Source organism: Rhinatrema bivittatum, chromosome 1 (genome assembly GCF_901001135.1).
Source record: "Rhinatrema bivittatum chromosome 1, aRhiBiv1.1, whole genome shotgun sequence".
Lineage (NCBI taxonomy): Eukaryota > Metazoa > Chordata > Amphibia > Gymnophiona > Rhinatrematidae > Rhinatrema > Rhinatrema bivittatum.
This window is the reverse complement of record NC_042615.1, coordinates 227,397,445-227,421,369: the sequence shown is the minus strand read 5'-3', so window position 1 is coordinate 227,421,369 and position 23,925 is coordinate 227,397,445. Positions and strand designations below refer to the sequence as shown.

At 44.3% G+C, this 23,925-nt stretch overlaps 1 protein-coding gene across 3 annotated transcripts in view; it reads right to left on the bottom strand.

The window, feature by feature from the left end:
• NELFA (negative elongation factor complex member A) overlaps positions 1 to 22,738 on the bottom strand; it is a 101,480-nt gene extending 78,742 nt beyond the window's left edge. The window contains exons 1-2 of one of the 3 annotated variants that reach the window (XR_003854979.1): positions 22,176 to 22,738; positions 12,665 to 12,836 (exon numbers count right to left, since the gene is read on the bottom strand). Coding sequence is in view for 2 of the 3 variants with exons in the window: in XM_029592433.1 (XP_029448293.1) it covers positions 12,665 to 12,836; positions 22,176 to 22,385 (382 nt within the window). In the remaining variant the exon portion in view is untranslated. The remainder of the gene's footprint in view (positions 1 to 12,664; positions 12,837 to 22,175) is intronic. The other 2 variants (XM_029592433.1, XM_029592442.1) reach the window with 2 other exon arrangements.
• Between the last annotated feature and the right edge of the window lie 1,187 nt (positions 22,739 to 23,925).

Sequence of the window (23,925 nt, the reverse complement as noted above, 5' to 3'; positions counted from 1 at the left end):
CCAGCATTCTCTTCAAAAACAAACCACTGTGGATATTCTAGTAAAAACTTGATTAAAAATGGTCAACCAAAACCTTACACAGCCAGCCATAAACACTGAACTCCAGTAAGAACAGATACTCCAATCTAGGGATTGGATGAACATTTACCAGTAATCCCTTTGGATTTGAAGGCCCCCCCCCCCCCCCCCGAAGGGATTGTGCCCAACGATGTGGTGCAATCGTTGGGCAACCAAGGGCGGGAAGCTGCTGCAACAGGTCCCTGTGCAGCGGAAGGCGTATGGGGGTTCTCCATCAGAAGTCTCCGTAGATCAACATACCACGGACGTCTGGGCCAATCTGGAGCTATCAGGAGGATTAATCCTCTGTGGTGTTAGATTCTGCGAATGATCCTGCCTAGTAGGGGCCACGGAAGGAAGGCGTATAGCAACTAGTCTTCCAGCCACATCTAGATGAGCGTGTCGATTCCCAGGAACCCTGGATCTCTTCTGCGACTGAAGAATCGAGGAACCTTCGCATTGAGATGCAGTCAGCAGGTCGAGTGACAGGAGGCCCCAGTGACCCACTATCAGTTGAAATGCTTTGGCAGACCAACACCCACTCTCCTGGATCCAGACTCTCCCTGCTTAGAAAGTCTGCTCTGACGACGTCTTTTCCTGCGATGTGGGAAGCCAAGATAATCTGTAGATATGCTTCCGCCCATTCCATAAGGAGGTCCATCTCCTGCGATACTTGTTGGTTCTTTGTTCCTCCCTGGCGACTGATGTAGGCCACAGTCGTCACGTTGTCTGACATCACACGGACTGCCTACTCCTGGACTCTGTGGCTGAACAGCAATCACAGCAACCCGACTGCCTGGGCTTCCAAGTGATTGATGTTCCAGATGGCTTCTTCGTCCATCCAACATCCCTGGGCCACCATTTCCTGACAGTGAGCTCCCCAACCCCAGAGACCTACATCTGTCATGAAACCAACCAGTTCAGGGGGAGAACAAGGGTACACCCCTGCTCAGATGAGCCTCCTACAGACACTACTGGAGGCAAGAACAGGTTTTCATTGGCAAGTGGAGGCGAAGCAAATAGTCTTGAGACTGCAGGTTCCAACATGACAGCAGAGAATGCTGAAGCGGACGCATATGCGCTCTTGCCTAAGGCACCACTTCCAGGATTGCCTCCAAACCAAAAACTTAAGAGGTAGCACTATACCGTTGGGCATATCATGTTCATCAACAGGTTCATGCACCTGGACATCAACATTTGGATCAGTGTGGCTAGCAGAAAGACCTTGCCCCACCTCATGTCAATCCGGACTCCCAGATACTCCAAGGACTGGGAAGGCACGAGACTGCTCTTGGACAGATTTACTACCCAACCAACGAAATAAATGGACCACCACCCTGTATTTTCCTGGGGCACAGGTACAGGGCTCACAGCTCTCATCCGGAGGAGCCTTGGCAGCATAGACTCCACTGCAAGTCATCATGAACATGTCCTAAGGAGTGCTGTGAAATTCCAATGCATATCCTTCCTGTATAACTTGCAGGACCCATTTGTTTGATGTGATTACCACCTACCACTGGTAAGAGATAGGTGCCCCCCCTATTTCCTTGTCCAAATGTGGGTCGGTAAAACTTCACTGGGGAGTTTGGGACAAGCTGGGTCCCGAACCTGTCCCTCTCTTGGACTGTTGGGGATGAAAAGACCGAGGCCTCTCAAAGGGCAGAGACCTCTGAAATAGTGAGTTTCTGTAGAGCTGAAAAACGCTGGGAACTTCTGGGAAGAACCCTCAGACGAGGGGCGCTGTAACTGCTTCCCTCTTATCCTCCAGTAGCCAGGAACTAGGGACTCACCCCATTTACTGGCCAGCTTTTCCAACTCGTTTCCGAATAAAAAAGTGTGATCCTTTAAAGGGCATTTTTGTAAATTATTTATTTAAGTTTTTTTATATACCAACATTCAAGACGATAGTCCCATCATGCAGGTTCACAAGAAACAGGGGTGCAATTAAAATAAACTTTACAATTTGAACAATAGTGCAGAAAAGCAGTTACATGTAACAGGGAAACAATAACTTGGAGTAAGGAGGAAAATGAAGATCAGATAATTATATATATATATAATAACATTATAATTAGCTTTGGAGGCCACATCAGCTGACCAATTCTGCAACCATAGCTGTCATCTGGCTGCCACCACAGAGGCCACTGGCCGAAGTACAGACTAAATCAAGTCAGTGTCTTTTTTTTTTTTTTTTTTTTTTTAAAGCAGAGGCAGCAGCAGGTTCCATAAATACTCTGGAATTAACCCCAGAGACATCCACCTCCTGAGAGAAAAGCAGACAAGAACGAGCCACAAGAAACAATCTGTAAGGTCATTGCTACTGTATCAAAGGCTTGTTTCAGAGTAGATTCAATAAGTCTATCATGAACATCCTCTAAGGCCACTCCTCCCTCCAAGGGATTAGTTGTTCGCTTAGAGACTGTGCAGACCAGAGGATCCACTTTAGGGAAACACAAATGCTCTCACCACTGTGTTTAGAGCAGGGGTGGCAAACTCTGGTCCTCGAGGGCCACAAACTGGCCAGGTTTCCAGGATGAATATGGTACAAACCCTCCAATGTTCGGGCCCCTTTAAAGCTTCCCTCTGGGGCATCCCAGACTCCTGAATGGCATCCATCACTGGAAAGAAGAGACTTTCTGCAGGGAAATCAGAATGGGATTTCTTCTTTGGTTCCGTCAGTATCTGCCCCAGGAACTAAGAACATTTCAAGATCTTGGAAATCAGGGCTGGCAATTCATCACTATGAAAGAGACCATGTTGCGGTTGATACAGTTCCAACCCAGGGGGGGGGGGGGTTTCCCCATCTTCCAAGGAATCGGGGTCTGCCTCTTCATCCGTGCCATTTCAGTCCCTACCAGGAATACCTGCGGCAATACAAGGCATGACTTGGCATCTTGCAATAGGGTTGGGAAATGGAAAGATCACCGGTTGAGGATCCATCCAGACAGGGGTAGGTGAAGCAGAAGACTGCGCCTGTACGAAGGCTTGTAAACCCCGGAAAAACTCCACCCAAGAAAAAGTCAGTCTGACACATGCCTAGTCCAAGAGGCACTGGCATGGGCCCAACTGAATTACCATCTCCCGTGGATAAGCCAGTCAAGGCAGTACTCAAATCTGGAATATTTCCAGTTACGGGTTAGGTTGGCAGTCAGTTAATTATTTGATTAAGGAATGTAGACAGCTGGGTGGCTGGTGGGCATGAGGATCACCTGGTAACATGCCTACCTGGTGCGAAGGTGGCGGACCTCATACGTCACCTAGATAGGGTTTTAGATAGTGCTGGGAAGGAGACTGCTGTTGTGGTACATGTAGGTACCAACGACATAGGAAAATGTGGGAGGGAGGTTCTGGAAGCCAAATTTAGGCTTATAGGTAGAAGGCTGAAATCCAGAACCAGGTTAGCATTCTCAGACATGCTCCTTGTTCCACGCATAGGTCCCCAGAGGCAGGCAGAGCTCCGGAGTCTCAATGCGTGGATGAGACAAGGGTGCAAGGAAGAGGGATTCAGTTTTGTAAGGAACTGGGGAACCTTTTCCCAAAGGGACGGGCTCCACCTTAACCAGAGTGGAACCAAGCTACTGGCGCTTTTTAAAAAGAAGATTGTTCTAGTTTAAAAGCTGCTCTAAGGGGAAAGCAGACAGTTGCTTAGCAGCACATGGTTCAGAGGTAGGTATCTTCAACAGATACTAATGATGCAATAGAATTAGGGCATCCCAACAGTGAGGTCCCAATAGTAAGAAAAATAGTCCAAGTGCCTGTAATTAAAAACTCACCAGAACTAAAAGATTCCAATTTATCTTTATCAATTAGAAAGCAGAATGAAAATACTAAAAAAAAAAACCCACCACATGTTTGTATGCTAATGCCAGAAGTCTAAGAAGTATGATGGGAGAATTATAATATATAGCAGTGAATGACAATTGGCATCACAGAGACATAGTGAATGGAGGATAACCAATGGGACAGTGCTACACCGAGGTACAAATTATATCGCAATGACAGAAGATCATCTGGGAGGCAGGATGGCATAGAGACTAACAGGATAAAGATCCTGCATGAGACTAATGCACAATCTAATCTTCATGGGTAGAAATCCCTTGTGTATTGGGGGAAGAGTATAGTGATAGGAGTATACTACAGTCCACCTGGCCAAGATGGTGAGACGGTCAGTGAAATGCTAAGAGAAATTAGGGAAGCTAACCAAATTGGTAGTGCAGTAATAATGGGAGATTTTCAATGTCCCCAATATTGACTGAGTAAACGAAACATCAGGACATGCTAGCGAGATAAAGTTCCTGGGTGGAATAAATGATGACAGTTTTATGGAGTAATTGGTTCTGGAACAGACAAGAGGGGGAGCAATTTTAGATTTAATTCTTAGTGGAGCACAGGATTTGGTGAGATGTAACGGTGGTGGGGGCTGCTTGGCAATAGTGATTATAGGATCAAATTTGAATTAATGACAGGAAGGGGGACAGTAAGTCCCCCTTCCTGTTTAAAATTTTCAAAAGGGAAACTGATAAAATTTAAACTTCCTGTTTAAAATTTTCAAAAGGGAAACTGATAAAATGAGAAAAAAAATAGTTAGAAAAAACTGAAAGGAGCAGCTACAAAGATAAAAAGTGTGCAAGAGGCATGGACACTTAAATACCATCCTTGAAGCTCAGTCCAGATGTATTCCACATATTAATAAAAGGTGGAAGGAAGGCAAAACGATTACAGGCATGATTAAAAGGTGAGGTGAAAGACTATTTTAGCCAAAAGATCTTCATTCAAAAACTGGAAGTAGGATCCAAACAGAAGAATATAGGATATAGCAGAAGAACTGGCTAGTTAAGACAGGCTAAGAGAGAATTTGAAAAGAAGTTGGCCGTAGAGGCAAAAACCCACAGTAGAAACCTTTTAAAATATATCCGAAGCAGAAAGCCTATGAGGGAGTCAGTTGGACGGTTAGATGATCGAGGGGTTAAAGGGGCACTTAGAGAAGATAAGGCCATCGCGGAAAGATTAAATGATTTCTTTGCTTCGGTGTTTACTGAAGAGGATGTTGGGACGGTACCTGTAATGGAGAAGGTTTTCATGGGTAATGATTCAGATGGACTGAATCAAATCACGGTGAACCTAGAAGATGTGGTAGGCCTGATTGACAAACTGAAGAGTAGTAAATCACCTGGACCGGATGGTATACACCCCAGAGTTCTGAAGGAACTAAAAAATGAAATTTCAGACCTATTAGTAAAAATTTGTAACTTATCATTAAAATCATCCATTGTACCTGAAGACTGGAGGATAGCAAATGTAACCCCAATATTTAAAAAGGGCTCCAGGGGCGATCCGGGAAACTACAGACCGGTTAGCCTGACTTCAGTACCAGGAAAAATAGTGGAAAGTGTTCTAAACATCAAAATCACAGAACATATAGAAGGACATGGTTTAATGGAACAAAGTCAGCATGGCTTTACCCAGGGCAAGTCTTGCCTCACAAATCTGCTTCACTTTTTTGAAGGGGTTAATAAACATGTGGATAAAGGTGAACTGGTAGATATAGTTTACTTGGATTTTCAGAAGGCGTTTGACAAAGTTCCTCATGAGAGGCTTCTAGGAAAAGTAAAAAGTCATGGGATAGGAGGTGATGTCCTTCCGTGGACTGCAAACTGGCTAAAAGACAGGAAACAGAGAGTAGGATTAAATGGGCAATTTTCTCAGTGGAAGGGAGTGGACAGTTGAGTGCCTCAGGGATCTGTATTGGGACCCTTAATTTCAATATATTTATAAATGATCTGGAAAGAAATACAACGAGTGAGATAATCAAATTTGCAGATGACACAAAATTGTTCAGAGTAGTTAAATCACAAGCAGATTGTGATAAATTGCAGGAAGACCTTGTGAGACTGGAAAATTGGGCATCCAAATGGCAGATGAAATTTAATGTGGATAAGTGCAAGGTGATGCATATAGGGAAAAATAACCCATGCTATAATTACACAATGTTGGGTTCCATATTAGGTGCTACAACCCAAGAAAGAGATCTAGGTGTCATAGTGGATAACACATTGAAATAGTCGGTACAGTGTGCTGCGGCAGTCAAAAAAGCAAACAGAATGTTGGGAATTATTAGAAAGGGAATGGTGAATAAAATGGAAAATGTCATAATGCCTCTGTATCGCTCCATGGTGAGACCGCACCTTGAATACTGTGTACAATTCTGGTCGCCGCATCTCAAAAAAGATATAATTGCGATGGAGAAGGTACAGAGAAGGGCTACCAAAATGATAAGGGGAATGGAACAACTCCCCTATGAGGAAAGACTAAAGAGGTTAGGACTTTTCAGCTTGGAGAAGAGACAACTGAGGGGGGGATATGATAGAGGTGTTTAAATCATGAGAGGTCTAGAATGGGTAGATGTGAATCGGTTATTTACTCTTTCGGATAGTAGAAAGACTAGGGGGCACTCCATGAAGTTAGCATGGGGCACATTTAAAACTAATCTGAGAGAGTTCTGTTTTACTCAACGCACAATTAAACTCTGGAATTTGTTGCCAGAGGATGTGGTTAGTGCAGTTAATATAGCTGTGTTTAAAAAAGGATTGGATAAGTTCTTGGAGGAGAAGTCCATTACCTGCTATTAAGTTCACTTAGAGAATAGCCACTGCCATTAGCAATGGTTACATGGAATAGACTTAGTTTTTGGGTACTTGCCAGGTTCTTATGGCCTGGATTGGCCACTGTTGGAAACAGGATGCTGGGCTTGATGGACCCTTGGTCTGACCCAGTATGGCATTTTTCTTATGTTCTAATTATTAGGAAGGGAACGGTAAATAAAACAGGATGTCATAATGCCTCTGTATCCACGATGAGACCGCACCTTGAATACTGCATACAATTCTGGTTGCCACATCCAATACAGTTGCAATGGAGAAGGTACAGAGAAGGGTGACCAAAACGATAAAGGGGATGGAGCTGCTCACCTATGAGGAAAGACTAAAGAAGTTAGGGCTGTTCAGCTTGAAGACAAGACGGCTGAGGTGAGATATGATAGAAGTCTTTAAAATCATGCGAGGTCTGGAACGTGTAAATGTGAAATTGGTTATTTACTCTTTCGGATAATAAGGGGCAATCCATGAAGTTAGCATGTAGCACATTTAAGACTAATCAGAGGAAATTCTCACTCAACGCACAATTAAACTCTGGAATTTGTTGCCAGGGGATGTGGTTAGTGCAGTTAGTGTAGATAGGTTTAAAAAATGTTTGGAGAAGTCCAATACCTGCTACTAATCAAGCTGACTTAGAAAATAGCCACTGCTATTACTAGCATCAAGTTATGTGGGATATACTTAGTTTTGGGTACTTGCCAGGTACTTGTAGCTTGGATTGGCCACTGTTGGAAACAGGATGGGACCCTTGGTCTGACCCATTACGGCAATTTCTTATGTAAGGTTGTGGCCAGCCCATTATCTGAATGGGAGGAGCCAGGCTTAGCAAAGTCCAAGGAGGACAATTCTCCCTGAGCATCCTCACAGTGCTGACAAGTTGGAAACCAGGTCAGGCTGTGAAGCTCTAATATGACAAGCAGCACAAAGAGAAAGGAGCTTAGGCCTCTTGGTTAGAGGCACCATTAGCGGTGGTAGCTGTGTGTTCAATCGGCTCGTGCTTAAAAGTTTATGCGCACAAGCTTCAAGTACCTAGGTAAAAAGGTCTGACGCGTGCACACAGCCGAAGCATATTCCACAGTAAAATGGCACCGCCACATGATGTGCCGACAAAGTCTGAAGCAGGGCCTCTCCCACCAGGGGCCACTCAACCTGCCCAGATGCCCAATTCCCCTTATCCCAAAGGAAATGACGATGATGCAGCACGCCAAACACAGAGACCAGAGAAAGTCTTACAGAAACCCCTCTAGTCTGAATCAGCCGGTAAAAAAGGAAGGAAGAAGTCTTTAAGACTTACCTGGGCTCAGCACTTACCCACTGAGAGACAGTCTCCGGCTGTGGGGGAGGAGAGGGCTTTGGTAGTCACTGCTGTGCTCGGCTTCCTGCACCTGCTGCCTTTCAGCTGCATAAGTAGCAAATTCCATGCCGGGAACCAGATATCAGACCAAGGTAAATCTGAGGGATCACAGAAATCACCTCAGGAGTTCTCAACTGGGGGCGGGAACTTTAGGTATCACCACAGGAGAGTGGGGCTCAATTTAGGATACACAATTTCTCTTTCCAAAAAAAGTACAGCAATCCCATTAGGGAGAGGCATGTCCACCATCTGCTGGAGACTGAGAATACTGGTGGGCTGAGGTCACAGTACATATACCCCCCTGCAGTGACATCAGCTTTGCTCTGTCTCCATCTGCTGGCAGGGGAGCATAACCCATTGGTCCTGAGTCCATCTGGCTACATGCTAGGAAATTAAAATTTGCTTAAAATTACAAATTAGAAACCACATCAACTTAATGGATACATTTTCACTTTCATTTATAGCCTAAAAATAGCATACACACTAAATGTAATCAATTCTAGCAGAAAGGTAGTAGAAAGTACAGCATAGAGGATGTTTCAGAGACAACTAAAAAACAAAAGAAAAAACCACGCAAGCTAGAGGTCTACAGTTACATGTCAATTTAAAAGCATATTTATGACTCCAAGACCTGCAATTGTGTGTTACAGTTTTGTGCATTTATGCATTAGTATTTTGCCGTTGCTTCAGGAAGAGGGTGTCAAGTATTGTGTGACAGTGAGGGCATGTGTGTGTGTGTGTGTGTGTGTGGTGGTGGGGGGGGGGGGGGGGTTTTGAAAGGTGCTTCCTGCTAGTGGGACCTGGATAACTCCACCAGTCCTGCTACTTTCCACCAGCAGGCTGCCCCAGCGGGAAAAAAAAAAAAAAAACCATCAAAAAAACACCAATTTTTCTTGAAAAACGACAGTCTTGAACATCACTTTGAAAGTTTTTAAGTACATGCTCAGATGAAGGTTTTAAGTAAAGAATTCCAAATGGCAGGGGCTGTAACTGAGAAGGCTCTCTAGTCTCTGCCAATTGAACTATCCACACCAAGGGTAGATCTAACATCCCGAGCTGTGATGAACGTAGTAACCTTGGTGGGATTATAGACACGTAGCACCACCTTGGCCCAGGGAAGGGAGTCCAGATGAAGTAGTTTTATAAATGAATAATGCCAATGATCAGCAAAGAATGAATGTTGTAAAGCACAGGTGTAATATACTCTAATTCTGCATCCTGAGACAAGTCATACTGCAGCTTTCTGAAGCGCTTACAAGTCAACCTAGATAGATCGAATAGCAATAATCCAAGAATGATATTTCTTAACTACAAGGCAAAAGTCAGGGACTTAAAACCTTTATTGAATTCCCCTAAATAACTTCAATTTGAAAAAAAAAAAATATCTGCCCAAACTACTGATTTAATCAATGACTTCTAAACTTTTCACACAGGAGAAAATTGTAATTTCAATATTCAGTCTGAAAAACTGGAGAGGGAGTAGTATGTTACTCAAGTTTAAATAATGCAGCACAGTTATCCAAGTTTCTGAGATATTCAAACAGTTTATTATGACTAAGTCATTTTTTAATGGTACACAGACAAATAGCAAGCATATTTGAGGTCTCAGCCCAATTACTATCCAGCGGAATGAAAAACAGGATATCATCCGTGCGATCAGTATGCATTACAAAGCCCAGCCAAAAGCTTGTAAAAAGGAAACATGTAAATATTGAATAGCGTTGCTAAAAGGGCCAAGCCCTGCAGGAAACCAGTAGGCAAGATACCCACATAGATAGCCTATTGCTCCCAAACACCTGTTGCAATCAGAGAGGTAAGATAGGCAAGGCTGAACCTGTAACTCCACACTCTTAGCCAACGTATAAGAATTTGGTGGTGTAAGGCAGCGATTCTCAACCGGTTTGTCGCAACACACCAATGTGTCACCAAGCACCAGCTGGTGTGGCGCAGCTCCCGGTGTCCCACAGCCCCAGTTATACTGCCCTTTACATTCTTCCTGCCCCGCCCCCCCCCCCCCCGCGGGCCAACTGGAAGCCTCCTCCCTTCTTCCTGCCCCCCTCCCCCCGGCGGGCCAACTGGAAGCCTCATCCCTTCTTCCTGCCCCCCCCCCCCCCCGGGCCAACTGGAAGCCTCATCCCTTCTTCCTGGCCCCCCCCCGGCAGGCCAACTGGAAGCCTCATCCCTTCTTCCTGCCCCCCCCCCGGCAGGCCAACTGGAAGCCTCATCCCTTCTTCCTGCCCCCCCCCCGGCGGGCCAACTGGAAGCCTCATCCCTTCTTCCTGCCCCCCCTCCCCCCGGCGGGCCAACTGGAAGCCTCATCCCTTCTTCCTGCCCCCCCCCCCCCGGCAGGCCAACTGGAAGCCTCTGATTGGCCGGTGGGGAAGGAAGAAGGGGGGGGGGGGGGCATCTCATAGCATGGGGGTGGTAGTGTCCAGGCCCATGGCTGTGAAGAAGCTTGACCATGTGGCCTCCACAGACTGGAAATGCTGAAATTAAACAGCGGTGAGCCACAAAGGGAGGGGGAGAAAAAAAAAAAAAAAGCGGCCAGCTGCGCCAGAATTTCCCGCTTCCAAAGCGGTAGCGAGTCGCAAGCACAAAGACTGGTTGCTCCAGGGAATTCCCCTCCCCCGATGCAACAGTGAGCAAGGTAGAGCCACGATTAAAGTAAAAGTGGTACTCAGCCATGCTGATTACAGATGGGGCAATTGGAGCTCCTAGCGGCCATAAAAGCTGGAAGATTGGGGGGGGGGGGAGGGGGCACAGGAGCCTAGGGATATCCTGACAGCCAAAAGAAAGTTTTGAGTGCTGTGGCATATTTTTATAAAATAAATGTTTGCTGCTTCAGTGCAGCTGGTAAGGCAACGGCAGCACTGGGAAACCTGGCACTGCAAAATTAAAGGGTAACACAGATTGCCTCTCACACACACTTTGCTGAGAGCCCCAGAGACTGGTCAGGGAGGTGACCGGGGGGAAGAGGGGGGGTGGTTGTGAGACAGACTGGTGATAGGGTTTAATTGGGGTGTGTGTGTGTGACTTGTGGGCCCTAAAGAAGAGGACTGTGAGGACAGAGCTTCAGCAGCCGCTGCTGCGTGCTTTCAAGAGAGAGGAGTAGGAGGAGAGTTGCTGGAGAGGGTAAGTAAAGGTGGCACTTTAAGTTATTTTTCTTGATTGCCTGCCATTTTAATTATTGAGTATTGTGTGATGTGTCTGCCGTTTTGAAATTTTATTGATATTTGGACAATTTTTAATAATTTTTATAAGTTTTAATTGTTTGATGTTATTCTGTCCATCAGCTGTTTTGAAACATTTATTAGTATAGTTTTACAATTATTTCTGTGTAGGGATCTATAGCAGCTTGGCTCGTTCTGTTTTCTTAATAGGAGGTGTATTCGTGTTTAGGACCTGATTTAACATTTGTAGTGTTGCCCTTTCATAGATAGGGTTGTTATGTGTTCCATAATGCAGGTGTAACTTTGTGCAGATTAGTTTCTGTGCATTACTGCAGATCCTGGGACTGTGTAAGGTGCTATATGTCTCCAAGTTTGCACTGCATGCAGTGGCTTTTTTGGTTTTCCATTCCAGTTTCTGTCTCCATATTTATAATTTGTGGTTTTTCTGTACTTGGTGAAGGTCAGTTCTGGGTGTGTGACAGAGGTGAAGTCTTACTAGCATGTAGACATTTGTATCCATCTTATTTGTTGTGTTTTCTCAATAGGACATGCATTAGTGGTAAATTACTGTCTTTTCATAAGAAGGGCTATTGTGCCTGGTAGTAAAGGGAGTTTGTTTTGCTTTTACTGGGATGTCATCAGAACCAGAATATCTTTTTTTGCATGGTGAGTTCTATGGGTAATGCCCTAGTTCTGCTCTGCATCCATTGTTGGGGGTCAAGGGGGTTCCCGTGGATGCAGAGTGTATGTTTACATATAGCCTCGTGACGGTCACATGTTCAGTGTATCACGCATGTGAGAACCATCTGTCAGGTGTGTCCCAGCCAAAAAAAGATTGAGAACCACTGGTCTAAAGTATAAAAAGCAGCCAAGATGTCTAAAGAGAACAAGAATAACCCTATGACCAGCATCAAAACTCCTTTTGATCACATCTAAGGTCGAAAGCAATTAAGTCTCCACATTGAGGGATTTTTGTAATCCAAATTGGTACTGATCAAGTATTTAATTATCTTGAATTACATCATTTAGCTGCTATAAAGCCAATGATTCTATGATTTTAGATGAGGATAAAGATATCAGCCTGTACTTAGCTAAATTAGCTTTACACTCCACTATAGTGGACTTATCATTGAACCACAACTTTAAAGAAATACCCCTCTCAAACACTCATCCCATTTTCCTCCATTCCTTTAGCTAGTCTTGGAAGCATTACAAGAAACCTAAACTCTGCTCAAGAGCTGACCACTGTAAATCAGCAGAACCTTCATATCATGCTCTGTTCCTCTAGGTAAGCAAGAGGATTTCCAGGCTTATTGGAAGTTACTTGCTTCTGAAGGAAAGGACTCTGGTCACATGCCGATTATATCTTAGTGGAATGTTATCATGGTAAGGTAAGAGAGGAAAAAAAACCCAAAACACAAACAACTTACCTTTTTCTCGCAATTCTCCTAAAATATCTTGAACATTTGGATTTTGTTCTTCAAGGTCAAGGTTAAGAGATCCTGTATCTGGAAAGGATTTCAAAATATCAGCTACCATTAAAACCCAGGGATCTGTATCCAAGGTAGCAAGCTGAATGATTTCCGTCAATGCGCTTTTCATCTACCAAATAAAGGGGGGGGAAAAAAAAGCCATATTAATATACTCTTACAAGATTCACAAACATAATACACAGTGTAAGCTTGCAAATATCTAAGATTTACAGGGCTTTTCATGTAGGAAGTGACAGAGTACTTGTCTATAGAAGTATTTTTAGCTTCACACTTAGAAGCCAGGTGCCAGAACACTACACCAAGTCTGAAGCTAGTTTTGAAAGAAAAGTAGTCTTCAATATGGTTATCTATTCTGTCTGGATCAGTAACAAGATTCAGATCACACATTAAGGAATGAAGCATTCATACAGTACAAGAAAGTGTCTGACAGGATATCTTGAACCAATTTTGATGCATAAGAACATAAGCAGGGACCTTCATTTTCAGTTTTTATTCCCCCCCCCCCCCCAGGAATTTATCAATGTTTATTACAAGACCAAAAACCGGGGGGGGGGGGGGGGGGTGTCAGCAGAAAAAAATGAATTTTCTATGTAAAATATCAGAGTTTATTTTGTTGGACAGACGCCAAGACAGTAAACATATATGTTAAGCAGATTAATATTTTTAGAGCAGTGGTTCCCAAACCTGCCCTGGAAGACCCACAGCCAGGTTTTCAGAACACCCATAATGAATATGTAATGAGAAATTTGCATGCAACAAAAGGTAGTACACACAAGTCTTCCTCACGCACACGCACTGCAATTATTCTGAAAACTTGACTGGGTGGGGATCTTCCAGGACAGGTTTTGGGACCACTATCCTAGAGCAGGGATTACCAAAACTCTTTATCAAGGTGGCCATATAACTGAAAATCAGTGATAGGAATTGATGGAACATTTTCATGTTCTTCTCCCAGCATCTCTTTCAACTCTTAATCCTTCCACTCTTCTTTTCCCCTTTCTCCTCCAATCTTACCTCTTCCTTCTTTCTCTCCCCAGCATCTTTCTTCACTAATTTTCCCAGTGCCACTCTTTTCCCCTCCTCCCAGAAAAAAAAGAGACCATTCCCTGTGCCTTCCTGCTCCAGCAGCAGCTCTAGTGGCAACTTTGGAAGTTGCCATTGGCAAGGAGGGCCAGCGTTCCTGCCAGCACAGCTCCAGTAGTTACTTAAGTCTCCCTTCCCAGTGGCTGTGACAGTGGGAACCTGAGCTTTGATGGTGGATCCGGAGTCCCTCCTCTACCAGCAGCATTCTTCTTTCCTCCTGTGATGTGGGCATGCAGCTGTGCATGCTGCTCTCATGTTTTGCAATCTATCAGGTCGATCCAGTATTGTCCGCTCGAGGATTGCCCGTCTGTAACGTGCTCGTAGCGCACAATTCGGGCGCGCAAGGCAATTCGGCGATACAGTCTCCAGTTTCACGCGTCCGTATCGCTTCTGAAAACAGACGCATAACCCTTTCCGCACCCGGCATGTAAATGAACGAAAAAGCTGTATAATGAAGGAATTAGCTATTCCCCTGCGATACTGTAACAGGCGCTGATATTATCTCCTCCGTAACCCGCTGTTCTGCCGCGGCCTTAACCTGCTAGTTTACCGCCTCCCCCTAGTAGGAGTTAGTGTAGTGTAGTGTAGGGTAAAAACATTGCTTACCCGCCCTGGTCCCGTCCGGTCTCCTGCAGCCCTGTCCGGACCGGACGGGGCTGCAGGAGACCGGACGGGACCAGGGCAAAAAAAAACAAACGAAAAAGTAGCAAGGCTCGGGCCTGCTATGGTAAGTGTAAAAAACAAAAAACCCGTGTGTTATATAAAAAAATAAAACAATTTTAAATACCTGTCGGAGGGCCGTGGGTCCAGGCGGCCGGTGGGCGGCGGGCAGCCATCAGCGGCATCCGGTAGTCCCTTCTCCCTTCCTCCCCTGCCTGGATGAGCGCCAAAATCGCACGGGCGGGTCGGCAGCGGGGGGGGGGGGGGGGGGGGGGGGGGCGGCAGCAGGATCCGGGAGCGGCGTCCGGGGGTGGCAGCGAGATCCGGGGAGCCAGCAGCGGCAGCATGTTCGATCGAGCAGGCAGGTAGGCCCTCCGACAGGTATTTAAAATTGGTTTTTTTTTATAACACACAGGTTTTTTGTTTTTTACACTTTTTAAACTTTTTTACACTTCCTGGAGCCTGTCATTTCAAATGTCATTTGAAATGACAGGTACCAGCGCACCCAGGTTACTGTATAGGCGCTGTTACAGCGCCTATACAGTAAAATGGGTTGCGCGGGCATAACCCTTCCCTAATGCTTCACAGCCGCGGCATGCATTTGCATGCGATTAGAGGAGAGTATCGGGGAGTTAGTGAAGAGAACTGTGCGTGCGGGGAGGAAGGGTGCGCCTGACACTACCTCACTGTTTTTACCGCGGCCTTACTGGATCGAGCCGTATATGACCCGAGCCCAGTTCCTGTGCTTTTAGGGGAGGAAATGCTGGAATACATCAAGGGCCTGCAGCTATGTTTTTTGAAATCAGGATGAAAATCAGTTTAAACAGATTTTCATTTTGGGAAAAAAAAAACAAAACAAGAATTTAATCAGTAAAAACTGAAGACAAAGGAGCTTAGATACACCATACTATGTCAGTCTAAAGCCCATTGAGCTCAGCATCTTGTCTCCAGTATAGTAGCATACTATTGATAGCAGAAAAGGACCAAATGGTCCATCCAGTCTGCCCAGCAAGCTTCTCATCATGGTATCTTCTGTGCCGTGCAGGTTACCCCCATGTTTCTCTTAAGGGTAGCAACTGCTGCTCCATGCTGTTATCCCCAAGCCTTATGATAATCCATTAAAAAAAAAAAAAAAAAGTTTACTGCTAGCAATATTTTTGCTGGGTGATGAGCCTTCTTGAAAATTCAGACAGTGCTGCTTTGCTTATGGACTTGACCATAGCAGTCCTGGCTTTTTCCTGCATGTCTGCGTATCAGTACCCCAGACCATAACAACCAAAATGGGCCCTGACTTATCTGAATCCAGGCCAGTGTTGGTTGTCATCTGAATCCAATTTCCACTGCCATCAAATTGGAGAATGATTATTGGTTAAGGATAATAATGCTATGCCGCCTTCTGTTAAGGGTAGTAACTGCTGCTCCATGCTTATCAGTTCTCATGACCATAAAAGTTGGAGCCGTCGGTTGTTTAAGTTCAATTCCCCTTTTCCGTTGCCACAGAAGTAGAGCGCAATGTTGCAGTTACATCAGAAGCATCAAGGTTTTGTTAAGGGTAGTAACCGCCACACCAGCAAGTTACACCCATGCACCCTTTTCTTTATTTCCATCCTCTAGCCTTTAGGGATCCACAGTGTTTATCCTGTGCCCCTTTGAGTTCTTTGACTGTTTGTCAACACCACCTCCTCCAGAAGGGCATTCCAGGCATCCACCACCCGCTCCATGAAGAAACATTTCCAGACGGTTCTGAGTCGTTCCCCTCCCCCCCGGAGTTTCATTTCGTGACCCCTAATTCAGTTTCCTTTCCAGCAGAAAAGGTATGAGGATCGTGCATCATTAAAACTTTTCAGGTATCTGAAGGTCTATATCAATTCCCCCTGCACCTCCTCTCTTCCAAAGTATACATATTTAGATCCTCCAGCCTCTCCTCATAAGTCTTCTGATAGAGACCCTCACCATTTTGTTTGCTCTTCTCTGGACCACCTCTATATTGTCTCTAGCCTTTTTGAGATACAGGCTCCAGAACTGAACACAGTTCTCCAGATAAGGCCTCCCCAAAGGACCTGTACAAGGGCATAATCACCTTTTTTTATTTACTGGTTATTCCTCTTTGTATGCAGCCTAACATTATTCTGGCTTTAGCTATAGCCTTATCACATTGCTTCACAATCTTCAGATCACCAGACATGGTTACCCCAAGATCCCTTTCTTGGTCCCTGCACATCAGTCTTTCACCTCCTATCACAAACAGCTCTTTTGAATTTGCTACATACCAGATGCATGACTCTGCACTTCTTGGAATTGACTCCCAGCTGCCAAATCTTGGACTACTCTTCAAGCTTCAGTGAGCAGTCCAGGTCAGTCGTACCCGACAGATCAAGAAATACATTTTTCTTTTCTTTTTTAAATTCACTCCTAGACTAGGAGAGTCATCGTTATCCTTATTTGGCTAACAACATTTTATGGACTTTTCTGCCAGAGCTCATCAAAACCTCTTTTAAAGCCCACTTTTTACCTGCCTTGACCACATCTTCTGGGAACAGATTCCACAGCATGATTGTGCATAAAGTCAAACAGTACTTACTATTTGTGGATTTGTTTTGTTTTGTTTTTTTTTACTTTCTATTTATTTTCAAACAATTGCATGTAAGGTGTACTCGATTAGGCAATATATACAGTATTGCTGCAGGCAACCAAAAATAGGTATCTGTGCAAGAAAATATGCAGTACATACTGTAACTTTAGACCACACATAGGGAGAGATTCAAAAAGAAATAATCCAAAGAGGAAAACAAAGCCTTTTAACATTATACAACGTGTAAACCAGCTTCAGCAAATTGATTTTGCAAGAAACCTTCCAGATGGATTGGATCATAAAATATATAAAATTACTTCCTGAAGGCGAGCAACACATCTACAGAGGATCATCAGCTGGAAGGAGGCACCCAAAGCCAATATTCTTTTTTTTTTTTTTTTTAAACTAAGAAGCAAAGGATTTCCTCTGAGCCAGCATGTCTTAACTACATCTGGAAGGACAGAAAAGATTACTCGCTTATCATATTCACGAGCATAAACAAAATAATAGGGTTGCCCTATCCTGAACAGTAAATCGATCTGAAGAAAACCAAAATTATTAAGAGAAACATTTTGAATGTTAACATCATCAGTTAACACTGAAGCAGAGATAGCCTTTGCTTTCCTGGTAACATTGGGTACCACCTCTTTGGAAACTTTCAGGAACTTCTTGAACAGCTCCAACAGAAAAAGAAAATTACTGCATAACATGGAAATTTTAAACAGAAATGTATTCTCTATTTTTCTATGCAAAACTTGATTATTCTTAATGAAGGAAGCATTATCAGTAACCTTAGACTGGGGCCAACAGGGTCCCCAAGGAACCTAATACAATCAATCCTAGATTAGTTAATCATCGTCCATAAGACATCCATGGTCACAGTAGCAGGTTTAACCACTGATGGGTGTGATAGAACTCTCCATTGTCTGAGACCTCCTATCTGAGGAGGAAGGATGAGAACCAACTTGGATTTCATCAACTTGACCTGAATTTGGAGCCTGCAGTGGTAAAGGGCTCAGGAAGACAGATGTCCCTTCATGAACTTGCCTGCTCCGAGCTCTTCCAAAGGCCAACACTTAACTTGAAAAATTAAAGGCATGGAGAATCATTTCTGCGGGAGAAATGGAAATCTAGAGGAAAAAAGGTTTCCTTTCCCTCCTCATTTCAGACTTACAGCTGATAAAAATTTTGGAAGGATAATGGAAAAAAGGAAAAAAAAAAACCAGCAGCAGGGGACTGCCCCTTAGGCACACCGCAGATTTAACCTATGCTGGCTTCAACGGCATCAGGTGGTCAGTAATTCAGTTCACAGGTTCCTGGATGTTCAGTGCTGCTAGTGCTACAGATATCCCCTCCAGGCTCTTCTTGAAAAAGCCACAGCACACCATGAATTTATCCTATGCTGGCTCCAATGGGGTCAAGTGGGCAGCAATTCAGTTTACAACAGATCCCTTGATGTTCAGAGTTGCAGTTGCACAGATATCCCCTCCGGGCCATCTCCTTTCTGGGTTTTAAATCTGCTGCTAGTTTCATGGACTGTCTCCTTGGTTTAGTTATTTCATAAGGTAGATAACCATCTTATTTAGCCATTCCCCCCACCCCTACTCAAATTTTATAAATCTCTATCATGTTCCTTCTCAGTTAACTTTTTCCAAGCTGAAGACCCTTAACCCATGTAGCCTTTTTTTGTAGGGAGCTGTTCCATCACCTCTCATTTGTATTGTCCTCCTCTGCACCTTTTCTATTTCCACTATGCCTTTTCGAGATGGGGAAACCAGAACTTCACACAATACTCAAGATGTGGTCACGCCACAGAGCGATACAGAAGCAATTTATTCTGTTTCATTTTCCATTCCTTTTTGGATCACTCCTAAAACTATTTGATGTTTTGACCACCACCACAAAGTAAGGATTTCAATATATTGTGCACAAGGATATCTACCATTTTGCACAGTACTGATGTCAAACTCAGTCTATGGTTTCCCCAATCATCACTGGAACCCTTTATAAAAATTGGTTTTACTTTAGCCACCATTCTGGAGGCTGTTTTAAAATGATAGGTTACAGATTACTAGTGAAAAGGTATCCAATTTTATGCTTGAGTTCTTTCAGAATTACAGGGCGAATATCACCCAGTCCTGGTGTTACTCATGAGTGTCAATTCAATCTTTTACATCTTCCATTATCACAGGCATTTACTTTAATTGCCCAGAATCACCACCATCAAATAATTTTTGGTATGTACATTTAAAGTTTCATAACTTTTACCACTGTGCAGCTCAAGTGTTTTTTTCCTCTTGAAGGATATCAAACCCCAATGGAACTTTCAAGCAAAACATTGGCCAGGTCACTTTTTTTTTTTTTTTTTTTTTTTTTTTTTTTAAACATCCTGGCAACTGAGGAAGCACTATACTCATTTCCCTTGTTATAACAGGAATTTTACAACAGAAAGAAAGCATTTAGATATCTTGCTGGAACTGCCATCTCTTGCACCACTTTTTAATGACTATGAAATTGTTGCATTAAATTTGGGGTAGAATGTCACTTATGAAAGACTGAAAAATTCATCTGGGGATTTAATATCTTTTAAGCCCATGGTGGAATCTTCCACAGCCAGCTCATGTCTGAGGCCTTTTATTCCATATTGGGGGGGACCCCACTGCATTTGTGTTTATACTATTATTTATTGTGCGTAAGGTTTCTATGTTCAGTCTACAAAGTGGCACCAGATTCAGTCTCATTTTTGCTACTACAGACTAACAGGACTGCCCCTATAGAAGTTATATCAGCTATGATGCCCCTGCACTCTTGGAAACAGTTTTAGTTACATGTCTTAAACAAAACCTCACATTTAGAAATATAACAGCCCCCCAAAAAAAACAGAAACATACCCACATATGGCCTATCTCGTCTGTCCATCCACAGCAACTACTGAGCTCTGCAATCCCAACCAGTCTTTCAGATATCCCCTGTGCTTGTGCTATGCTTTTTTGAATTCAGATACTGTCCTTGTCTCCACCACCTCATACTCCTGGGGGAATTCTGCACAAAAACACACCTTAAAATTCTGCAAACTTTAAATTGGTCAAAATAACAAATTTACATGACAGTCTAAGTAATTACATTATAAATTACTACAGAAAAAAGTTTACATTTAAAGATGCAGAATTTTAAATATTTTGAGCAGAATTTCCCTAGAAATTCACTGTAAGAGTGTCCCCTTCCACTCGCTTTCCCTACTCCCCTGGCCACTTTGCCCTCTCAGGCCCCAAACTCCTCCACCTGCCAGTTTCTCTCCCCTCCCTCACCAGCATCCCCCCACCCCCTCCCTCATACACACACTCTCTCACTGGCATGCCGTGAATGAAGGGGCCGATGCAATTATGTGCGCTGAAAGCGGGTGCTGACTTTTCAGCGCCCGCTTTTTTTAAACGCACACATGGCACCCACAAGGGGGGGCACCATGCAATATGGAAATTAGGGTTGCGCTAGGAAGAAGGTGCCAGGGTCGCTTGCGACCCGCCACGGCTGCCAGTTATGAAGACTGATACTGGTAAACTCAGCCTCGGTTTTCATAACCTGCCTGTCGGTAATAAAAACAGCCATCGAGTTTATTGGCGGCCATTTTCATTACTGGCAGATGGCCAGTTATGAAACAGACGCCGAGTTTACTGGCCTCTTTCATAACTCGGCTATCTGTGAATTATTTTATTTACTTTAAAAAAGTACAGAAAAGCATTTTTTTCTGCTTTTCTGTACTTCTTTTCAATGTGTTCAGCTATTAATGCCTGCTCCAGGCAGGCGTTAATATCTGAGCGATAAATGTGCGTCTGAGATGCACATTTACGTTTTTGCATTCGGAGTGAATGAGTAATAGGCTCATTCACATACGATGAGCGCTATCTTATTCACTCCGCGTCAGACACACGTTAAATAGGTGCTAATCCCCCTACTGCATTAGGGGATGGATTAGTGCCTATTTATCCCATGTCCAACTGCATTGGCCCCAGAGTGCGTCCCATTCGCAGCACACGGGGGGGGCCTTCCATCTTTGCCACAAACAATGCGCATCCCTCGGCACACGCAGGATGTGCTCTGTTTGTGGTATGCCGGGGTCTCCTCTGCTATTTTCTGCGAATTTGGCAATTCTGCCCGGGCAGGGGGGGGGGCGGCGATATTCTGCGCTCCGCAGTAGCACAGAATTCCCCCAGGACTAACCTCAGCTGGGAAGCTGATGTATGCATCCAACATCCTTTCTATAAAGAAATATTTCTTTAGATTACTCTGGAGTCTACTTTCTTGGTATTTTAGATGTCTCCATCATATCTCCTCTCTCTCACAATGCCTCCTGGTTTATCGTATAGATAAGTACTTCCCCATATGCTTTACAGCTAAGATCATTGTAGTAGCCACCACCTGGACCTACTCAATCCAGTTTATATATCCTTTTAAGCAGATTCAAATCACAAATTCTGCACCAGACGATCTCATTCCTTGTAAGGAAGTCTATCACTGCTCCCAGCAGCAGCTTAAAGCATTTCAAGACTACTCGTTTAATAGTCAAATTTTTAATGGAAAAAAAAAGGTACTTTATTACTACTCGCTATGAAGGTATTTGAAACACTACTGAGAAGTGAAAGAGCACATCGCCCCTCTTAATCACCCGTAGAAGAATCCCTCTCTAAATCCAGAATCACAAAAGTCGACAAATCAATGGCAAAAGTATCAAGAGCTCAGCGATTCCGAGGGAAGATTTGCAAAGGGCGCACCGGTCGTTACTCAGAAGAGGACCGTTGCACATACTCTGCCTCAGGGCTGACAACACATCGTGACTGAATAAGGGTCTTGGCCAAAAAGGAAAGAAAAAGCAGTTGGGGGTGCTCGCCGCCCAGGCCCACGCTCCCGCGGGGCAGTGAAAAAGGGGCCACCTGGGTCTGCGAATGACTACTATCAACACGTGTGCACGTTTGGGTGTATGAGCATACAGGGCTCGGGGGGGAAGACGTACATCATCTATTAACCCGTGCGAGTTATTTACAGTCGTAAGTGCAGAGAGTCGGACTGCCCGTGTGTGCGCCCCCTCCCCGGGCGGCTTGATTGCTCTCACCGCCTCCGCTTCCCGCCCGTTCTCACCTCGTCCACAGCTCGCCGGGGGAGGTGCAGGGTGCCCAGCAACAGCTTCAGCTTCACCGCCGACGACAGACCGTGGAAGCAGAGGCGGATGTTATCGATGACGGTGGCCGTGAGCAGCGACGCAATGCTCGGCGGCGCCCACAGCTCGTCCGTCGAGCCCAGCTTGTTGTGCAGCCACAGGCCGGTGTCGCTCTCCCTCATCGACGCCATCTTGCGAAAAGAAAAAGATTGTCAGCGGGCATTTTATCAAGACACCTAAAACCCAGCCAAGCGTTGAGAGCGAGGACCCCTGGGTGATCGCCTTTTCCTGTTTGGGTTTTTTTTTTTTTTTTGGATGTTTGCAGTTGACGGCGGTTTTTTTTTTTTTTTTTTTTTTTCCGTAACACAAGATGGCGACCGCCACGGGCCATACAGCGCACGAGCTGCTGCGAGCACAGTCGCGACCCGCTGTCGGTACGGCACTCGAGAAGCAGCGAGGCGGACTGCTTTTCTCAGAACAAGCGACTTCGTAGTGCTCATAGCCGTTAGCGGAAAGGCGCCCTCGAAACGACTGCAACTCCGCCCATATCTCGCGCAACTAACCCACGTGCCGTCTGTTTTTTGCACGTGCGTGGTGATGTCACGGTCGGAGCTGTCAAGTGTCTCGCCTGAGTGAAGATCCCACTGAGCAATTTCGATCTGGCTTTTCAGCGTGGCAAGGCGGTAAGGGCATGAATGAGCTCTCCGGTAAATCAGCAAACCATAGTGAAAATGTGAATTAAAACAAGTTAAAAAATAAAACCTCGAGGATAGTTCTGAAAAACCAAAAAACAGGTCACCTCAACGTTCTACTTTCATTTTCCAGTTTCATTTAAAATATCAGCTTTAAACATCTGATGCTCTGTCACGTTATCATGTTTGAACGAGATATTTTTTTTAAATTTATTTTCCACTTTTCTGGCACTTCAAAGTGGATTTCATTCAATAGGTAACAGTATTTTGAAGCATTTCTCTTGACTTGGGTTACAGCTGTATGAGTTCTATTTATTTATTTATTTGAAATAAAAGACTCACAGATTGATTGTACTTATAGACCTGGCATACAGATGCTTTTTATAGGCATGCATTGTAATAGATACATTGTTTTGTTGTTGGGAGTGGAAGATATAAGAAATCAGCTGGGGTTTATAGCATTGCACCAGAACTGAAATAAGTTACATTTTACTTAACTAAAATTACATAGATCATAACTACCATAGTAGTAAAAAAACAAAATTATCAGCTGTAAAAACATGATTTTATTGAGCAAATTGAAGCAAGCACCTCTGCTTCTTTTAGCTAACCAGGCTAACATGATTTTTGACCACTCTAAATGACAGCAAATGTATTGTTCTGGAGGGCAGAGGAAGGAGACAGGATATGAGGGAGACAGCATCAGTGAGCTCAAAGAAGGCTGAAGCATTGAGGGCAGAGGGCATGGAGGTGATAGAAATGGCAGCAGGAGGGAAATTGCAGAAGAGGCGATTTCCCAACACTCAGGCCGATTCTGTACCGTGTGCTCAGGCCGAGCGCACTGTTAGCCTCTGTTTGGACGCACGTTTTTGACATGCTATTATTACCCCTCATACAGTAAAGGGTAATAGTGCGTGGAAAACACACGTCCAATTCCCCCCGAAACTAATAGCATGCTCAATTTGCAAATGCATGTTGATGAGCCTATTAGTCCCGCTCGATGCAGAAAGTAAAATGTACAGCTAAGCTGCACATTTTA